Source organism: Emiliania huxleyi (assembly GCF_000372725.1).
Source record: "Emiliania huxleyi CCMP1516 chromosome Unknown EMIHUscaffold_144, whole genome shotgun sequence".
Lineage (NCBI taxonomy): Eukaryota > Haptophyta > Isochrysidales > Noelaerhabdaceae > Emiliania > Emiliania huxleyi.
The window spans coordinates 174,610-190,663 of record NW_005201154.1 but is presented as its reverse complement, the minus strand read 5'-3'; the positions used below and the strand labels follow the sequence as shown (position 1 = coordinate 190,663).

Here is a 16,054-nt window from a genome sequence, read left to right as displayed (position 1 = left end):
GTCACGCTCGCACTGGAGCGGGTCACAATGGGAAACCCTCGTTTCCTATGTGCTCGGTCCCCCAACGGAAGAGGCCTCGCTCCTATTGGAACACTCCAACATCAGATTTGCCTCGTGCGTCCCTTTTTGAGGCGGAAAGCTATTTTCTTTTGGGTCCTGTGGGCACCCTACCGGGAGGCTCCGCGGGGCTGCTCTAGCAGCCTCGGGAGGGTCGAAAATCGAAGCCGGAGCGGCGGACCACGGAAGCTCCACGGACGGTGAGGCGGGCTGTGGTTGGCCCCCCCTGACCGGGCGAGGGAGTGGCGCCCCGGGAGTGCCGCTCCGGCGACGTCTGTGGCCTCCACGGTACCGTGACCGCGGTGCTCGCTCTCGCGGCCGTCTCAGGGCTGGTGGACTAATGTTAGAACGGTGTTGGCACGTTAACGGTTAACACCACAGCCGCAGAGGTGTTAGAACGTGTTAACACCGCCACTCGGAAGGTGTTGACACGCTCCGTCTAGGGGGGGGGGGGGGGGCTGGCGCGAATTCTTTGAAGGAGCGCAACACCAAGAGTCCAGAGTTGTCACGCGGCCACACGCCCACGCGCTCGCTGGGCGGTGCTGAGACTGGCCGCAGCGCGATGAACGGCAACGATGGGCCGCGTGCTTGTGGTTGTGCTGTACATCAAGTATGAGCACAAGGCGGAGGACTGCCTCTAGTGTCGGGGTTGGTGTACGGCGCGCTCGTCTCGTTGCGTGCGTGACTCATCTACCTTGGGCCCGCCTGTCTGGGGAGGGGAGGGGCTGTTGCTGCCATTTGTTTTAGTGTGTAAAGAACGCGCATCTAGCATATTCACTTCACACCCGCGCAGCTGCGATTGCGAACATGTCCCATGGGCGTCCCCAGCCATCCCAAATGCGCCTATTTATTATTATCCCTCGTGCTCGACGCCCTCCTCAAAGTCGGCAATCGCTGCATCCACATCCTCCTCTTCCGCCTTTCGGTGCTTCTTGAGCGCATTCTTCAGCGGCGTCTTGCCACAGTTCTCGTACAGCTCCTCGAGCTCCACCCAGCGCGTGTCGGTGAATCCAGCGTCATTGCTGTCCTCTTTGAAGGTGCCTCGCGTGAGGCAGCACACGGCCTTGTCGGCAGCAGCCAGCCTGTTGCGCCGCTTCTTTGCGATGAGTTGCTCGGGCTCGCAGAAGCGCATGCCGAGCACCGCCTCAATCTTGAAGCAGAATGTCGGCACGACCGCATCGTCCGCACCGCCACCTGCAAGCCGTGCCTGGCGCAGCGCCGATGCTGCCTTTTGGCACCGATAGCGAGCGCACATGGTGCGGTGCGCGTACTTGAGCAGGCGGTGCGCGCCGCAGTTGGCGCAGTGGCCCTGGGAGTAGGGGGCGCGCGGCATTGACGCGGACCCAGGTATTTCTCGGGTATACCTGGTTTTTTGCAGGTATACCCGGGTTTTACCCGGAGGGTGTGCCACACGTGTCAACGGCTGTGCTAACGCTTGTTTTGGGACTGCCGTTCGACTGTGCTAACACCGACCTTTGCGCCAAGTGTTGGCACGATCTGTAGTCAGTGCTGCCCCTGAGGTGTGCTCATGTTAGTCCACCAGCCCTGGGCCGTCTCACGACCCGCTCGAGACGAAAACCGGAGCGGACGGTGCGACGAACCGCGAGTGGGATGGTCTTCTCCGCGCGGCTGGGCCCGCCCCTAGTCGGGGCCGACCCGCCCAGTCACTGGGCAGCGCGTGCGCCGGCGTTCTGGACGACGGTGTGCTGGTGCATCCGGGAGGCTCCGCGGGGCTGCTCTAGCAGCCTCGGGAGGGTCGAAAATCGAAGCCGAAGCGGCGGACCACGGAAGCTCCACGGACGGTGAGGCGGGCTGTGGTTGGCCCCCCCTGACCGGGTGAGGGAGTGGCGCCCCGGGAGTGCCGCTCCGGCGACGTCTGTGGCCTCCATGGTACCGTGACCGCGCCGGCCTCGCTCGGGAGGCTCTTTCGGAGCCGTCGGCCTCCGAAACCGTCGCGTTGCTGCGCCTGGACGGCTTCGATGCTCGCCAAACCCGTCGGCACCGTTCATATACACATGAATTGTGAGTGAACGCGCATTTTTCTGGTATTTAACTGAAATGTGCCGAAATGTTAGTTTCGATCTAGTCCTCACGGACACAAAACAGAGGCCTCCTAGCACGGAGAAGCGACTAAGAGTCGCCGACGTGCGAGTTAAATGCCAGAAAAATGCGCCCGGAATCACAATTGATCCCGTCGACAAGGCGCCCCAATCGCGGAGGTCTGGCGCGGGCGTGGAGGCGAGCATCGACGCCTCGACGGTTGCTCTTCAGAGGCCGAAAACAGGCGCCTGAAAAAGGAGAGAACGCGAGACTGATCACGCGCGCGGAAAAGCCCGAGGGGCGAATCTAAAGTGCCGAGGCGCTTGCTAATCACCCCAGCTAGGGCCACGGAGGCGCTCGCGGCAGGTCTCCGCGCGCGCGCTGGCCGGTGGCAGCTGATCTCGGGCGGCGGGCGGCGGGAATGGGCTCGAGCGGCACCTTTTGCCCTCAAAAGTCGTTCGAGAGTACCGGGTCGCGGCGGGAACGCGCCCATCCGCTCGATGGGTGTCAGGAGTCGATCGCCTGCGCCAGGAGCGAGCACGGGAGTCGTCGCGATGGGAGTCGTAGCGGCGTGGCGCTCGGCTTCGAGAGAGCGACGTGGGCGCGGCGGCGCGGGCGGCCGGTGGGGCGCGTGAGGTCCACACCTTCGCGACGGGCAGGCTCGATACGGCCGCTGGCCGGGGCGGCCGCTCGACCGGCCGCCGCGGTCGTTCCGGCGGCGGCGTCGGCGTCGGCGTCGCGAGCGAACTGGCTCGCTTTCGACCCGAGCGACCCTCTTCACAGAACCCGGACTGCCACCTTAAATACAAGCCTCTCTCACAGCACACTGGCACGACAAGGGCGCGGACTGGCGCGGACTGGCACACACACAGGCTCACCGAGGCAAAGAATTCTTACACCCCAGGCCTCTCTGAGGGAAAGAATTCAAAGAAAGAATTTAGATGGGCAGTTAGACAGTCGTGTGTGTACGTGACGGGTGGTGTCGTAGTGTCCGTGTCCACTAGCTCCGAGTAGAGGGGGCGTTCTGCAGTTAAGGGGAAACCCGGTACACGGAGCCCTCTCGGAGAACTGTGTTTACTTTAAGGCCCTTGCCCTGCGAACGCGCACCCCCGGGGCTAGGGCTCTCTTGCCCGCAACCCGATGCCAATCATCCGGCCCGCTGGGTGCGCTTCTGAGCTCCCCGGCCCTGGATGTGCGGTTAATGACTGCACTCCAAGTGCTCCAAGGGCAGCGAGATGCCACGGGCGCCTCGGGTGCAATACGAATAGGGACGGGCGGGGGAGGAAGGGCGCTGACCACGGGCGACTACGTGCCGAAGGTTCGACGACGACTACTCGCCGCCTGGGTCGTTTGGGGCGCGCGGCTCCGTCGAGGACCGGGCGCGCCCCCTACCCGGCGCGGCGTAGGTCCCACTCTGGCGAAAAGAGGGGAGGCACGGTCGACAGCCCGATCCATCAACTACACTCATCTTCCGGTGCTTAGCCCCGTGCAACAAACGGTCCGGCAGGCTGCCCCCAACCAAGGCCCCCCGGGCCGCTGCGGGTTTGGGAGTTATGCTTAGGCACAGCTTCGGCGATGGCAGCCCCTCTCTGGGGTGTTGCATAGGCGGGGAGTCTCCCCCGCTGGTCTCCTCCTTCCCATTTTTTTTCTTTTGACAGGTGCAGCTACCCGCGCTCCATTCGCGGCACGCGCCGGGTACCCGCCTCGCAATAAGCGAGTACTTTTTAGGCTCAACGTCCACTGAGGGCAAGCTGCTGCCATACCCTCCGTTGCACCAGCACCACTTTCATGTTGAAGAGCACAAGGCCGACTGGTTTGCTGGCGGGCTCATAACACATGGCGATGACCAGTGTCACGCCCATAATGGAGGCGTGGCGTGCCTCGTGCGTCGCCACGCACCTGGGCACGTGCAGTGGGTGACAACGCCTCTCAGTGTCGACTGCGATATCAATGACGTGCGCACTGCGGGAAGCCCACCTCTGACGCACTGGGCGGTGATCGCGCTCAAGAGCATACGGCACGCCCCCCCCCCGACATCTGAGCCCGCGACATCTGAACCGCTCCCAGTCGCCGCAGCCCAAAGGCCAGTGGCCACTGAATCGCAGAGTTCGAGGAGGCTAACTTCACAGGGAGAAAAACTGCAGGCGCTGACGCAGCTCAGGCTCGTCGTGCAACCATTGCCAATTCGTCACCCTGGCTACCCCGGGACTTATGGGGTGCCGTCGAATCAGACGAGCGCCTTCTTTCGCGAAGGGCGTTTCCTCGTGAACGCACCTCCCCTCGCGTGGTCTTACTTGCATACGCACGAGCACTACGTCGACGAGATGGCGCTCTACATCAATGCGAGTGCTCGCAGCCTCGGCCTTGCTGAGGCGGGCCTGAGCCCAGCGCTGCGTGTCGCCACCAAGCACGCGCTTGGCCTGCATGGGCTAGCCAAGCACGAGGCTGCAAGCGGCGCAAGACGCGTGTGCCACTTCAAACGCACATCGGATCTGAGCGAGCGCCTTCCTGGGACGGAGGAGATCGACGGCGTCTTCTATCGCAAAGCGACGGGATGCGTCCCCTTCGAAATGGCGCGCGGGCTACCGTTTGTGGCCATTGTCTCAGCGTCGCCATCCTCAAGCACCGCTGCGAGCATGCCACCAAGCGGCATCGCGCCCGTCCACACCTTTTTCCGCCTCTTCGCGGTGGTGCCCGGCGTCCTCTCGCCCACGTGCAATGATGGAGGCTGCTACTTCTGGTTGGGGGACACTGGGCATACATTTGACTTTTGAGAGACGGCTGTGGTACGACCGTTAGTTAGTAATAAGTGAATAAGTCAGTGTACGACACTTGTGACTTGAGAGTTGAGTGAGTCTTCGATTGAACATGCCCTTCACCCCCAGGCTTACGCTCCAGCATGGACACAAATATATATACTCGCACAACAAGCCGTATATGTGCAGGGGAGGGGCCCTTTCATTCAGGCAGCTCGAGGGTCCAGAGTCTTGCGTGAGGTCGCCGTGTGAGGTCGCCGGCGGCCGCAACTCTGCCGCCGTCGCTCCGCCGGCTCTAACCGAGTATATCGGGCGTTGAGGGCGGCGGCGCAAAGCGGATCTGGTGCGCCACGGCCACCACCCTTGCCACCGCCCTTGCCGCCGCCCTTGCCACCCTTTGCCGCCTTGCCTCCGCCGCGGGCGGCGGTGGGAGCGGCCTGCTGGGCTAGCATGTTGTCCTTGCTGGGGACGGGCACGAGGAACGCACGTTACACGTTCGAACGGCCTCCGGGATTCAAACAAAAAATAGCCGGGGCCCTCCGCAACCCCTCCGACCCCCCGGGACCCGTGGGCGTCGAAGAGGCGCTCTCGGGGGGCCGTTCTGAGTTCATGCTATCACGAAGCACACACACCAGCTGTGCTGCGTCGAAGCACCGGCCCCGAGTCCGCGATGATGGAGCTGTACCGGTAGTCACCGCCGCTGCACGTTCCGCCAGAGTCGCCGTCGCACGCCACCAGCTCGAGGCTGCCGCAGGAGGGAGCCCTTCCAGAGGGAGAGGTCCGTGTCGATGAAGTCGGGCCCACAGGAGGGGGTCCGCGGAGCTATGAATCGGAGATCGCCGTACAACTGCCACGTCTTTTAACGCTTCCCAAACACTCTCGTACCATCGATTACACGCAGACGCTGTCGACTGGCCGCCCTCAGAGGTAATCGTGACACAGTGAGACACAGCTTTGAGCCACGTCGCCCGGGCGGAGAGAGCGCGCTACGCGCTGCGCCACAGCCCACACACGCTCCGCGCAGCTCGCGCCCATGCGCCCAGGAGTGAGCAGGGGCGCCTCCCCGCCACCGTACTTTACGCCACCCGCCGCAGGTCCTCCTCCTCTGCAACATGATGCTCTCCCTCCTTCACGCCAGCGCGGCCCTCGCGCCGATGCACGCTCCCCTCCGCGGCGCCTATTCGCCGCTTCGCCCGGTCGCGGCGGCGCCCGTACTGCGCCGTGCGCCGTTCGCGCTGATGCAGGAGGCGGAGGCCGCCGCTGCCCCGCCCGCGGAGGAGCTGTGCATCGAGACGGGCGAGGAGGTCGAGGAGTGCACGCTCCTGTCGTGGGAGGCTGGCAAGATCAGCGCCCCTCAGGCCCTCGTCGACAAGGCCAAGCTTGGTGCGCCCGCCCGCCCGCGCCCCCCCTCTTCCCGGCACCCGGCACCGCAGCCCCACCCACTCACTACACCGCGGGCCACACCGCGAGGTGACAGCCCGCCCTCGGCGCCCGTCGGGCTCGCGCGCCCCCGCACTGCCCCTCGACGCACACGCCTCCGCCCCCCCCCCCCCCCCCCCCTTGCCGCAAGGCTTCCTCTTCTTTTCGTGGTACTTTCTCAACGTGATGTACAACATCACCAACAAGCGGTGCCAGAACGCGTTCCCGATGCCGTGGACGATGACGGTGGTCTCGCTCTTCGTCGGCATCCCGTGGGTCCTCTTCCTCTGGGGCACCGGCATCCGCAAGCCTCCTAAGATCGGCGAGGATGGGCGGGAAGACCGGGGCTGTCGCCGTGCCACGTCCATGACGCGTCCGGCCCGTGCCTCACAGGCATGGACGGCTGGAAGACCCTCCTCCCCATCGGCGCGGCGCACGCCCTCGGCCACGCCGGCGCGGTGATCGCGCTCGGCGCCGGCGCCGTCTCCTTCGCCCAGACCGTCAAGGCCGCCGAGCCGCTCTTCACCTGCGCGCTGTCTTTCTTTGTGCTCGGCACAGTCTTCAAGTGGCAAGTGTACGCCTCGCTGCTGCCCATCATCGTCGGCGTCTCGCTCGCGTCGCTCAAGGAGCTCTCCTTCACCATGAAGGCCCTGTACGGCGCCCTCACCTCCAACGTCGCCTTCGCCTCCCGCGCGGTGACCGCTGACATCTAGCTGACATCTAGCCGACACCTCCCCGACACCTCCCCGACACCTGGCCGACAAATAGCCAACATCTAGCCGCGACATCTAGCCGCGACATCTAGCCGCGACAGCCGACTTCCGCCGAGAACTAGTGGCCGCCACAGAGGGCGAGTGCGGGCGGCAGGCCGTCGGGGCGGTGCCTTGTGACGCAGTCCTCCCCCCCTCTGCGCCCCCGCCAGGTCCTCTCCAAGAAGACGATGGACAAGCCGGTCGGGGAGAACATGAACGCGCCCAACCTGTACGGCGTCCTCACCATCATCGCCTTCATCCTCTCCCTCCCCTTCGCCGTCTACTACGAGGGAGCCTCCTTCGCCTCCCAGTGGGCCGCCTCCACGGCAAAGGTCGGCTCCTTCTGGCTCACCCGCCAGATGGCCCTGGACGGACTCTACTACTACCTCTACAACGAGGCGCCACAGAGTAGCCGGGATACAGGAGAGGAGCCGAGGGGAGCCGAGGGGAGCCGAGGGGAGCCGGGACGAGCTTCTACCACAACAGGGCCCTCAACCTCCCCCCCCCTCCTCAACACCCCCCCGCCCCTCCCCCCTCCCCCACCGGCAGGTTGCCTTCATCGCGCTGGACCAGGTCTCACCGATCACGCACTCGATCGCAAACACGATCAAGCGCGTCTGCATCATCCTCGCCACCGTCCTCGTCTTCGGCAACAAGCTCACCCCCATCGGCGCCGCCGGATCCGCCATCGCCGTCGCCGGCACCTTCCTCTATTCGGTCGCAAAGTCGAAGTACAAGTGAGCTCCCGCGACCGGCGGAGGCGACGCCGGCGAGCTCTCCCTCGCTCTCGCTCTCGCCTCCCCTCCCTCCCCTCCCTCCCCCCTCTGTCGCCCTCTTCCCGGTAAGGGCGCAGACGCCCTTACTGCCCTCCGCTCTCGTCTCGGCGCAGCAGCCACTGCTGCGTTGTGACGCTCCTCCCCGCGTTGCCCTCCCCTCCCCTTGCGCCCTCCTCTTGTGCCCGGGCGCTCAGCCGCGGCATGGTCTGTACCCGATGACCAGTACGGCTCTACAGCACGTGTGTAGGAGAGCAGTTGTGAAAGTGTGCGGTGTGTGTGCGCGACTGCGAGGGACGTGCAAACGTTGCATTTTCGTAGACGGGGGTTGGCGGTTGCCGCGATATCCGCTTTGGATCTCTCAATCAACGGTGCGACGCCACAGAGCTGCGCTCGCACACGCAACTTTGTTCCTTGAGCTCTCCTTTGGGGTCGCTGAGAGGAGGCTCGAGGTCGAGCGGCTCTTTGATGTGGAGGACATGATGGCCACATACCCACGCCCGGGCCGACGTTTTTTGATCTCTGGGTCAGTGGGGGGCCGAGCCACCTCGGGGTGGCGGGCGGGCGGGCGTTTTGAAAAACAGAAAACAGAAAACAGAGGGGGGCCAGGGCCCCCACTACGATTAGACACAAGCACCAGGCTCCTGGGACAAAGCGAGCAGCAGCAGCAAGCAGTTCAGCGGAGAAGGGGGGGGGGGAGGAGCCGTTGCGCAGCCAATGAAGCCCGCAATGGCCTCGCCGTACGAGCGCAGCTTCTTGGCCGAGAGGCGCGAGTCCAATGGCTTTGCGCCGTGGTGGTCCTCCGAAGGAGTCTCATTGTTGAGCGCCTCCGTCTTGAAGCGGCGTGGCACGACGAGGTGGACGCGGCCTGCCAGTCGCAGCGGGCTCGGATCGGAGTCGTCAAACGGAAGCACGTATTGCAGACCCGCCGCGATTGCAGAGAGAATGCGCTGGCCCGAGGCATTCGCATCGAGGACTGGAAAGCTCAAGCCGTCTCGCTGCAAGTTCGACAGCAGCGCGCGAAGGAGGCGGCAATCGTAGCGGTCGCCGTCGGGCGCAGGCGGCAGCGCCCTCGGCGTCTCGGCCTGGGTTTGCATGAGTCGCGTCATCGCATTTGGACGCATGCCGGGGGTAGCAGGGGAATCCTCGGCGGTCGCCAGCACTTTGATGTTGCAGCCAAACATGTCTCGCAGAATGCCGACTGTTGTCGAGGACGGTGCCGGAAAACTCCGTCGTCCGAAAGCACTTGACGGTGCTGGCCGTGAGCTTGCCAGCAGCAATCTCCGGCTCGGCTCTCTCGAGTGCGTCGCTGACGACAAGGGAGAGAGCCACCTCCGCCTCGTGCATGCGGCCCGATCGGTGATGCTTCTTGCCAAGCTCGACGCGAACGACGACGGGCACCTTCGGCGCCATGCCGGAAGGGGCACGCGCCTCTGAAGGTCGAGGCGCGTGGCTCAAAGCCGGCGCTGCGCGGGTGCGTGACCATCGCCGCAACCAACACATGTTTTTTCAACAAACAGGAATCGAGGATGACCGCAGACGTGTCATCCGTCCCGATCGTGACCAACCAAAGCCACCCCTCTTCTCAGATCCGCGCTTGCCCGGATCCTGAACCCTCTGCCGCTCCCAGCCGTGCTCGCCGAGCCTCCGCCACCTCCACCTCCGCCGCCCCACCCCCCCTGCGCGCGGGCCTTCTAGGCCCGCGGGTAGTCTCCCCCCATCCCCAGGGCCTCCAGGGCGCTCGCACCTCAAACCTTTCATAGACCAGCGCAAAGCGCCATAGGACGTATGCACATGTACATGTTGTTGTTGTGCATGTGCTTGTTTTTTGGATGCAGACGACCGTTTTTGGATGCAGACGACCGTTTGGGGTCACTCACACCCGCACGAGGTAGGCGGCGCGCAGCGCCGCTCTCGCAGGCTGTTTGTGACTGTTTCTGCATTTTGTTTTTGTTTTCAGTCTAGGGGGCCCGACCCCCTCAGAGGCGGCGGGCGGGCGCCCACTGACCCAGAGATCAAAAACGCTCGGCCCCGACGGCCGTTCAATCACGACCTACGTCGTCCTGCTGTACAATGCGATCGAGGAGCGAAGCCTGGTCGCGGCTACCCCTGCGGTGCCTCTTGATGCGGGTGTGGAGAAGAGAAAGGTCAGCCACCGAGGGCGGGGTTCTTCAGAGTTTACTCCGCTGCCGCTGCCCGACCGCTCGGAGGACGACAGCGCGTTATTGCCTGAAGAGCTTGCCATGATTCGGAAGTGCAACCAGAAGATGGAGGCGCTGAAGGCCAAGCTTCAACACTCTCCTCGGCAGCCATGTGCCAACGGCCGAGGAAGCAGGCGATGCTCTTGTCCATGGCGGCGCTCAATGCAGCGCTGGAGTCGGACGCACCCGACGCAACCCGGCAAGGGTTGTCAGCCGAATAGTTAGTGTGTGTTCGCATCGCCCTTAGATTCTTACCGATACACTTATTAAGGCTGCTCACCCACGTGCACCGGGCCAGTGCTTGCACTTTGAATGCCGTGGGGCTCCTGCCCGTGTCCAGGTGTGGAGATGCGAGGCTCGCCATCCCTTGCCCCCACCACTTGTGTGTGTGGAGAAATTTACCTTACCTTACCTTACCTTAGTTCGAGTGGCCCGGAGCCGCGGTACGGCTTTATGCGAGCAGTTCGGTGTGGCCTCGCTTGCGTCTCGGGCCATAACACCGTGGATCCGGGACGGCTCTCTCATAGCAGCCCATAACATGTTATGGGCTGCTATGCCCCGAGAGCCATAACACCATAACAATAACTGCGCCTGGGGACAATTTTCCGGGGCCGGCCGGGGGGTACGTGTCCAAAGGTGGTTCTTGAGAAATCTGTGGCCGGACTCTGCCGCACGATGGCCATCACGCTCGCACCTGCCGACCGCCGCCACGGCGGCGAGACGCCTCTTCCGCCACCGCGGCGCCGGCCACAGGCCAGCGCTAGGCAGCTGCCGGCCACACCGGGCCGGATTTGCCGGCACTCGTCGCCGCACACTCCTGCGTCCACGCCGCTGTGACGTCTGGCGACGAGGCGCTGGCCGCCAACCTTTCATCGCCAATGTGGTCGCTCGCTGGTCCTCTCGGCTCGGCCACGCGTTGGACCAGCTCGCACGAGCTCCAGACAGCCACCGGTCGCCACGCGCAAAGCGTACGGGTCGCCGGCTCCCTGTTTTGCTCTCACGCTGGCCGGCGTAAAACTGTGCTGGCAGTTGTCAAGCCGTACCCGTCGCGTTTCGAAAAAGAGCCCTCGATCGACCCCTCTACACGCACCGCCCCACCGCTCTCCACAACTGCTACCGTGGACATCAAGCCCCTCGACTCGACATGCGGCTACGACGGCGCTCTAGCTGCTGCCTCTCGCGGGTGTCTGGCGACCCGCTCAGGCTTGCAAAACGGCCGGCCGTGGCGACGTGTTTCGAGCTCGGTGGTCTTCTCCGCGCGGCTGGGCCCGACCCTAGTCGGGGCCGACCCGCCCGGTCACTGGGCAGCGCTTGCGCCGTCGTCCTGGACGACGGTGTGCTGGTGCATCCGGGAGGCTCCGCGGGGCTGCTCTAGCAGCCTCGGGAGGGTCGAAAATCGAAGCCGGAACAGCGGACCACGGAAGCTCCACGGACGGTGAGGCGGGCTGTGGTTGCCCCCCCCGACCGGGTGAGGGAGTGGCGCCCCGGGAGTGCCGCTCCGGCGACGTCCGTGGCCTCCACGGCACTGTGACCGCGGTGCTCGCTCTCGCGGCCGTCTCGCGACCCACCCGCTCGAGACGAAAACCGGACCGGCCGGTGCGACGCACCGCGAGTGGGATGGTCTTCTCCGCCCGGCTGGGGCCGCTCCTAGTCGGGTCCGACCCGCCCGGTCACTGGGCAGCGCGTGCGCCGTCCCTCCGGGATGTGAGGGGCCGATGAGTCCCTCGGCCCGCGCGGAAGTGTCTCGGAATCAAAGGCCTCGTGGAGCCGGACAGACGATGCAGCCGCGAAGGCCCCGAGGTGCTTCGCCGACGGTGAGGCGGGCTGTGGTTGGAGCCGCCGGGCGGGAGGCGGGCATGGTCCACCAGCGGCATGGCTGCGAGCACGCTGGCCGGCTCCACGGCACTGTGACCTCGCTGGAGCAGCCCTCGGCAAGGCCCCTGAGGCCGCCGGAGAGCCTAAAAGCGTAAGCGGGTGCGCATATAACGGGCAGGACAGTGCTCCCGAGCCGGCTAGGGCGTTGGAGCACCTATGAAATGGGGAGGATCCCGCATTTCCCCCGCAGCTTACTCGAACCCGCCGCCACCCGTACCTCGCTCCAAACCACGCCGGAGCAGCTCTGGTCGTGCTCGGGACGGGGGGAGGAAAGTTCGGGGCACAAGAGCGTCGAGTAAGCTGCGGGGAAAATGCGGGATCGGCCCCATTACCCGTGGCCCGGGACCCGGCGGCGAAAGTTTGGTCCCGTTCGGCCACACGGACGTTAGCGGCTGTGGTTTCGGCCTGCACCCTCTCACGGCTCGCCTCTGGAAGGCACCGAGAGGTACGAAATGGCGCAAATGGTCACAATCAAGGTTTGTAACGCGAGCTGTGCCACAGTGAAATGGAACTTAGCTTGTGCCCCTTCTTAGCTCGTAAAAAATGAGGTTCGCAGGTTGATGACTGCACTCCAAGTGCTCCAAGTGGATCTACGGCGGCGCGCGCCGGCCGCCCCGCGCCGCCAGCGTCAAGCGTGCGAGGCCCGTGCACCCACTGCAGCGCACAGCCACAGGTGTTCGCGCGGTGCGAGTGAGCGCAATAAAGGATTTCGCGTGGCCTCTGCTTCTCCCCGCACAGTCTGCACAACAACGAGACAAGCCGCCGTGTGCTATCTGCGGCCAAAACGCGGGCCAACCGGCAAGGGGCGGCGGGCCGAGCTGCGAGAGAGCGTCAACTCCGGGCCGCTCTTTCAGGAAACGTGGGGAGAAAGAGCGCGTTCGCTACAATACTGGCTCGCGGCTGGCTCGCGGCGCAAGCCTCCGTCATGCCTCCTGCCCTCCCGCGTCCAGGTTTGCCGCGCTGCCACCGGCGCCGGAGAGGGAGCCGGTCGAGCCCGAGTGGAGCGCCATCTGCTTCGAGACGAGCTTCGCGTAGACGCCCGCCGGCCTTGTCATGAGCTCGTGGTGCGGGCCCTCCTCGGCGACCCTCCCCCCCTTGACGACGCAGATGCGGTCGGCGTTCCGGATGGTCGACAGCCGGTGCGCGATGACGACCACCGTCATCCCGCCCTGCGCAATCATGGAGTCGATCGCCGCCTGCACCACCGCCTCGCTCTCCGCGTCGAGCGCGCTCGTCGCCTGAGCGGACGGCAAAGGGCCGCGGTGAGGCTGCGGCGCAACTCCGCGCCCGCGCCCGCGCCGCAGCTCGGCGCCTCGTCGAGCAGCAGCACGGGAGATGTGGGGAGATACGGGGAGATAGGGGAGATAGGGGGAGATATGGGGAATACGGGGAGATAGCTGCAGCTCGGTGCCTCGCAAGCAGCAGCACGCTCTTTTCTTCTCTTCTCTTCTCTTCTCGGCGCCTCGTCGAGCAGCAGCACGCACGGGTGCCGCACCTGCGGGGAGATGCGGGGAGATGCGGGGAGATGCGGGGAGATGCGGGGAGATGCGGGGAGATGCGGGGAGATGGCGGGGAGAGAGCACGCGACACACGGGTGCCGCACCAGCGCGCGCGCGATCGCGATGCGCTGCTTCTGCCCGCCGCTCAACTGCGCGCCCCGCTCGCCGACGGGCGTGGCGTAGCCGAGCTCGAAGCCTGCTCACGCCGCTCAGTGGTGAAGGGGCGCTCCTCGTGCCAGCCGGCGCGCCGCAGCCGAGGTCAAAGCCGGAGACGAAGTCGTGCGCGTTGGCGAGCTGCGCGGCGGCGTGCACCTGCGACATGTACATGTACATGTGCATGTTCATGTCACGGACCTGTCCAGGACATGTCCTGGCGAGCTGCGCGGCGGCGTGCACCTCCTCTGTCGAGGGCCGCCCCTCCCCGCGCTCGCCGAGGCCGTAGCAGATGTTGTCCTCGATCGAGCGGGCGAAGAGGACGGGCTCCTGCCCCACCAGCGCAACTTGCCGGTGGAACCAGCCCGGGTCGAGCCGAGAGATGGGCACGTCATCGAGCAGCACCTGCGGGAGAGCGGGCGGTGACGAGACAGAAAAGAAAGCTGCGACGGCCCCCTTTTCGGGGAGCTTGTGGTGAGAGGGGGAGCACGGGCGCTCGAGGAGGGGATTAGCCGCCGTGCGCTCGTTAGGGTGTGGCGGGTCGATGGTGGGGTGGCGGGAGGAGGCGAGGGAGAGGAGGAGGGGAGGGAGAGGGCCTGGATGACGGAGCGCAGGAAGACGTTGACGTTGAGTTGCACCTGGTCGCCCACCTTTTGGCAGTCTGCAGAGAGGCGCGAGGTGATGTCGCCCGTGCGGACGGCGGAGAAGAAGTCGAGCTCCTGCCGCAGCAGCGAGGCGAACAGGCGCTGCCTCAGCCGCACTGAGAAGCGGCCGCCGATGACGATGAAGGTGGAGCCTCGGAATCCGGTGAAGACGCCGGTGACGAGGGCGGTGCCGACGAGCAGCAGCATGTACTGCTGGAACTTGCCCACGTCGCGCGAGATTGCGATCGCGTCGATGAGTTGGCCGTACAGGAAGGGGATCGACGTGTCCCCGGCGGCGGCGATGGCGAGTGACGCGTACGCGAAAGCCATCAGGTGCCAGTCCGGCTTCACCTGAGCAATTGTGACTCCGCATGGGTTGCTATTCCAGCACGGCCCTCCTCCGGCGCCAGTGCTGCTTCTCGCCATTGCGAAGATGGCGCGCACTCTCTTCTCTTCTCTTCTCTTCTCACCATTGCGAAGATGGCGCGCACGGACTGGACCTTCTCTTCTCTTCTCTTCTCTTCTCTTCTCTTCTCACCATTGCGAAGATGGCGCGCACGGACTGGACCTGCCTCGGCCCAGTCCGCTCGAGGTACGCCTGCGGCTCACGTCGCATGCTCCCCATATCTCCCCATATCTCCCCATATCTCCAGTCCGCTCGAGGTACGCCTGCGGCACACGTCGCGCATGTGCACATGTCACCCGCCGCGCGTCACCGACCCGCCACCGACCCGCCTCCGGGCCCACTGGGCTCTCGCCTTCTTGGCGTATCTCCCCATATCTCCCCATATCTCCCCATATCTCCCGCTGGGCTCCCGCCTTCTTGGCAGCCTCGGCGGGGTCGTCGCTCTTCTTCTGCTTGCCGCCCGCCCGGGCCGCCGCCCCCCCCTCGCCGGCGGCCGCGGCGCGGCGGAGCAGCCGCCTGCAGAGGACGTGCTCTCCGCTCGACGACACGCACCCCGCCGCCAGCGTGAGCCAGAACCTACGTGCTGAATACGCCAACATCAGGGCGGGAATGCGGTATTGTGCAGCGTGTTCAGAGCACCGCGTGAGTACAACGGAGAAGAATACAGTGAATACAGCGGAACACGGCCGAAGACGGCTGAATACGTGGCCCTCTCGGGCTTAGTTGGGATACAAGAACACGTATTCTGCTTCTAGGAGCCAGAACCAGACTTCGGCCGGCTCCGTCCCACCGGTCGGGAGAGAGCCCGAGGAAGAGCCGTCGCCGAGGCCGGACTGGAGCATGCGGAAGAGGGCCTTGAGCGCGCTGTAGCCGACCGTCAGCGCGAGGAGCGCGCCGCTGCACCGCACGGGCGTCACGGCAGCCCTCCACCACCCACCTTTGTCGCCAACCGGGTGCTGCGGCTCGCTAGTGCCGTTGAGCTGGAGCGGCTCGAGCAGCGGCGGCGAGGCGGCAGCCGCCGAGGAGGCCACTCTGGCGGCCCGGCCTGCAGTGGCGAGCAGCAGCGCGACGACCACCACCACGCGCAGCAGGGCGAGGGCGATGAGGTCGAGGGTGGTCTCGCCAAAAAGCGCTCGCTGGTGAGGCCAGACGTCGCGAAAGAATCGGGCCGGATCGGTGGCGGTGCCGAGGAGCAGCGCGGCGGCGAGGTCGAGGGCGAGCGTGGCCCAGAGCGTGACGCGGCGGCACTCCATTAGGCGACAGCTAGCAGAGCTCGACGGAGCCCAGGCGGCGCTGCCGACCAGCACTAAGCTTTCTTTATTTTCGAGCCCGTGTGAGGGAGAGTTTAAGGTTGCAGTTGCTCCTGAGCTGTTCATGCGAGTGCATTTTCTTTTTTCTTCGCGATGTCCATGCCGCACCGCCGCCCGCGCCGCCTCTCCTCCGCCGCCGCCGCCGCCCCCTCGCCAGTCGCGCCGCCGC

The 16,054-nt window shown here is 65.3% G+C and overlaps 3 protein-coding genes across 3 annotated transcripts; 2 read left to right on the top strand and 1 right to left on the bottom strand.

Moving 5' to 3' along the window:
* Positions 1–5,769: 5,769 nt before the first annotated feature.
* On the top strand, positions 5,770–8,162 carry EMIHUDRAFT_467518 (hypothetical protein). Its single transcript, XM_005787230.1, has 6 exons — positions 5,770–5,780; positions 5,948–6,236; positions 6,424–6,627; positions 6,666–6,967; positions 7,195–7,356; positions 7,574–8,162. The coding sequence occupies exons 2-6, from the start codon at positions 5,966–5,968 to the stop codon at positions 7,763–7,765; spliced, it is 1,131 nt and encodes a 376-aa protein (XP_005787287.1). The 5' UTR covers positions 5,770–5,780; positions 5,948–5,965; the 3' UTR covers positions 7,766–8,162.
* Positions 8,163–9,326: 1,164 nt separating this feature from the next.
* On the top strand, positions 9,327–10,762 carry EMIHUDRAFT_228131 (hypothetical protein; the record flags this gene model as incomplete). Its single annotated transcript, XM_005787229.1, has 4 exons — positions 9,327–9,356; positions 9,656–9,730; positions 9,810–10,110; positions 10,752–10,762. 4 exons carry the CDS (start codon positions 9,327–9,329, stop codon positions 10,760–10,762), a joined length of 417 nt encoding a protein of 138 aa, XP_005787286.1.
* Positions 10,763–12,796: 2,034 nt separating this feature from the next.
* EMIHUDRAFT_111067 (putative ABC transporter) lies at positions 12,797–15,828 on the bottom strand (the record flags this gene model as incomplete). The annotated part of the gene is made up of 6 exons (XM_005787228.1): positions 12,797–13,111; positions 13,577–13,684; positions 13,769–13,930; positions 14,164–14,520; positions 14,708–14,838; positions 15,366–15,828. The coding sequence occupies 6 exons, from the start codon at positions 15,826–15,828 to the stop codon at positions 12,797–12,799; spliced, it is 1,536 nt and encodes a 511-aa protein (XP_005787285.1).
* Positions 15,829–16,054: the final 226 nt, after the last annotated feature.

Excerpts from the sequence above, each read along its gene's own strand:
- EMIHUDRAFT_467518 (XM_005787230.1), top strand. The coding sequence starts at position 5,966 with ATGATGCTCTCCCTCCTTCACGCCAGCGCGGCCCTCGCGCCGATGCAC. Across the intron at positions 6,968-7,194 it reads TCGCCTTCGCCTCCCGCGCG|GTCCTCTCCAAGAAGACGAT; the intron begins GTGACCGCTGAC and ends CGCCCCCGCCAG. Across the intron at positions 7,357-7,573 it reads GGGCCGCCTCCACGGCAAAG|GTTGCCTTCATCGCGCTGGA; the intron begins GTCGGCTCCTTC and ends CCCCACCGGCAG.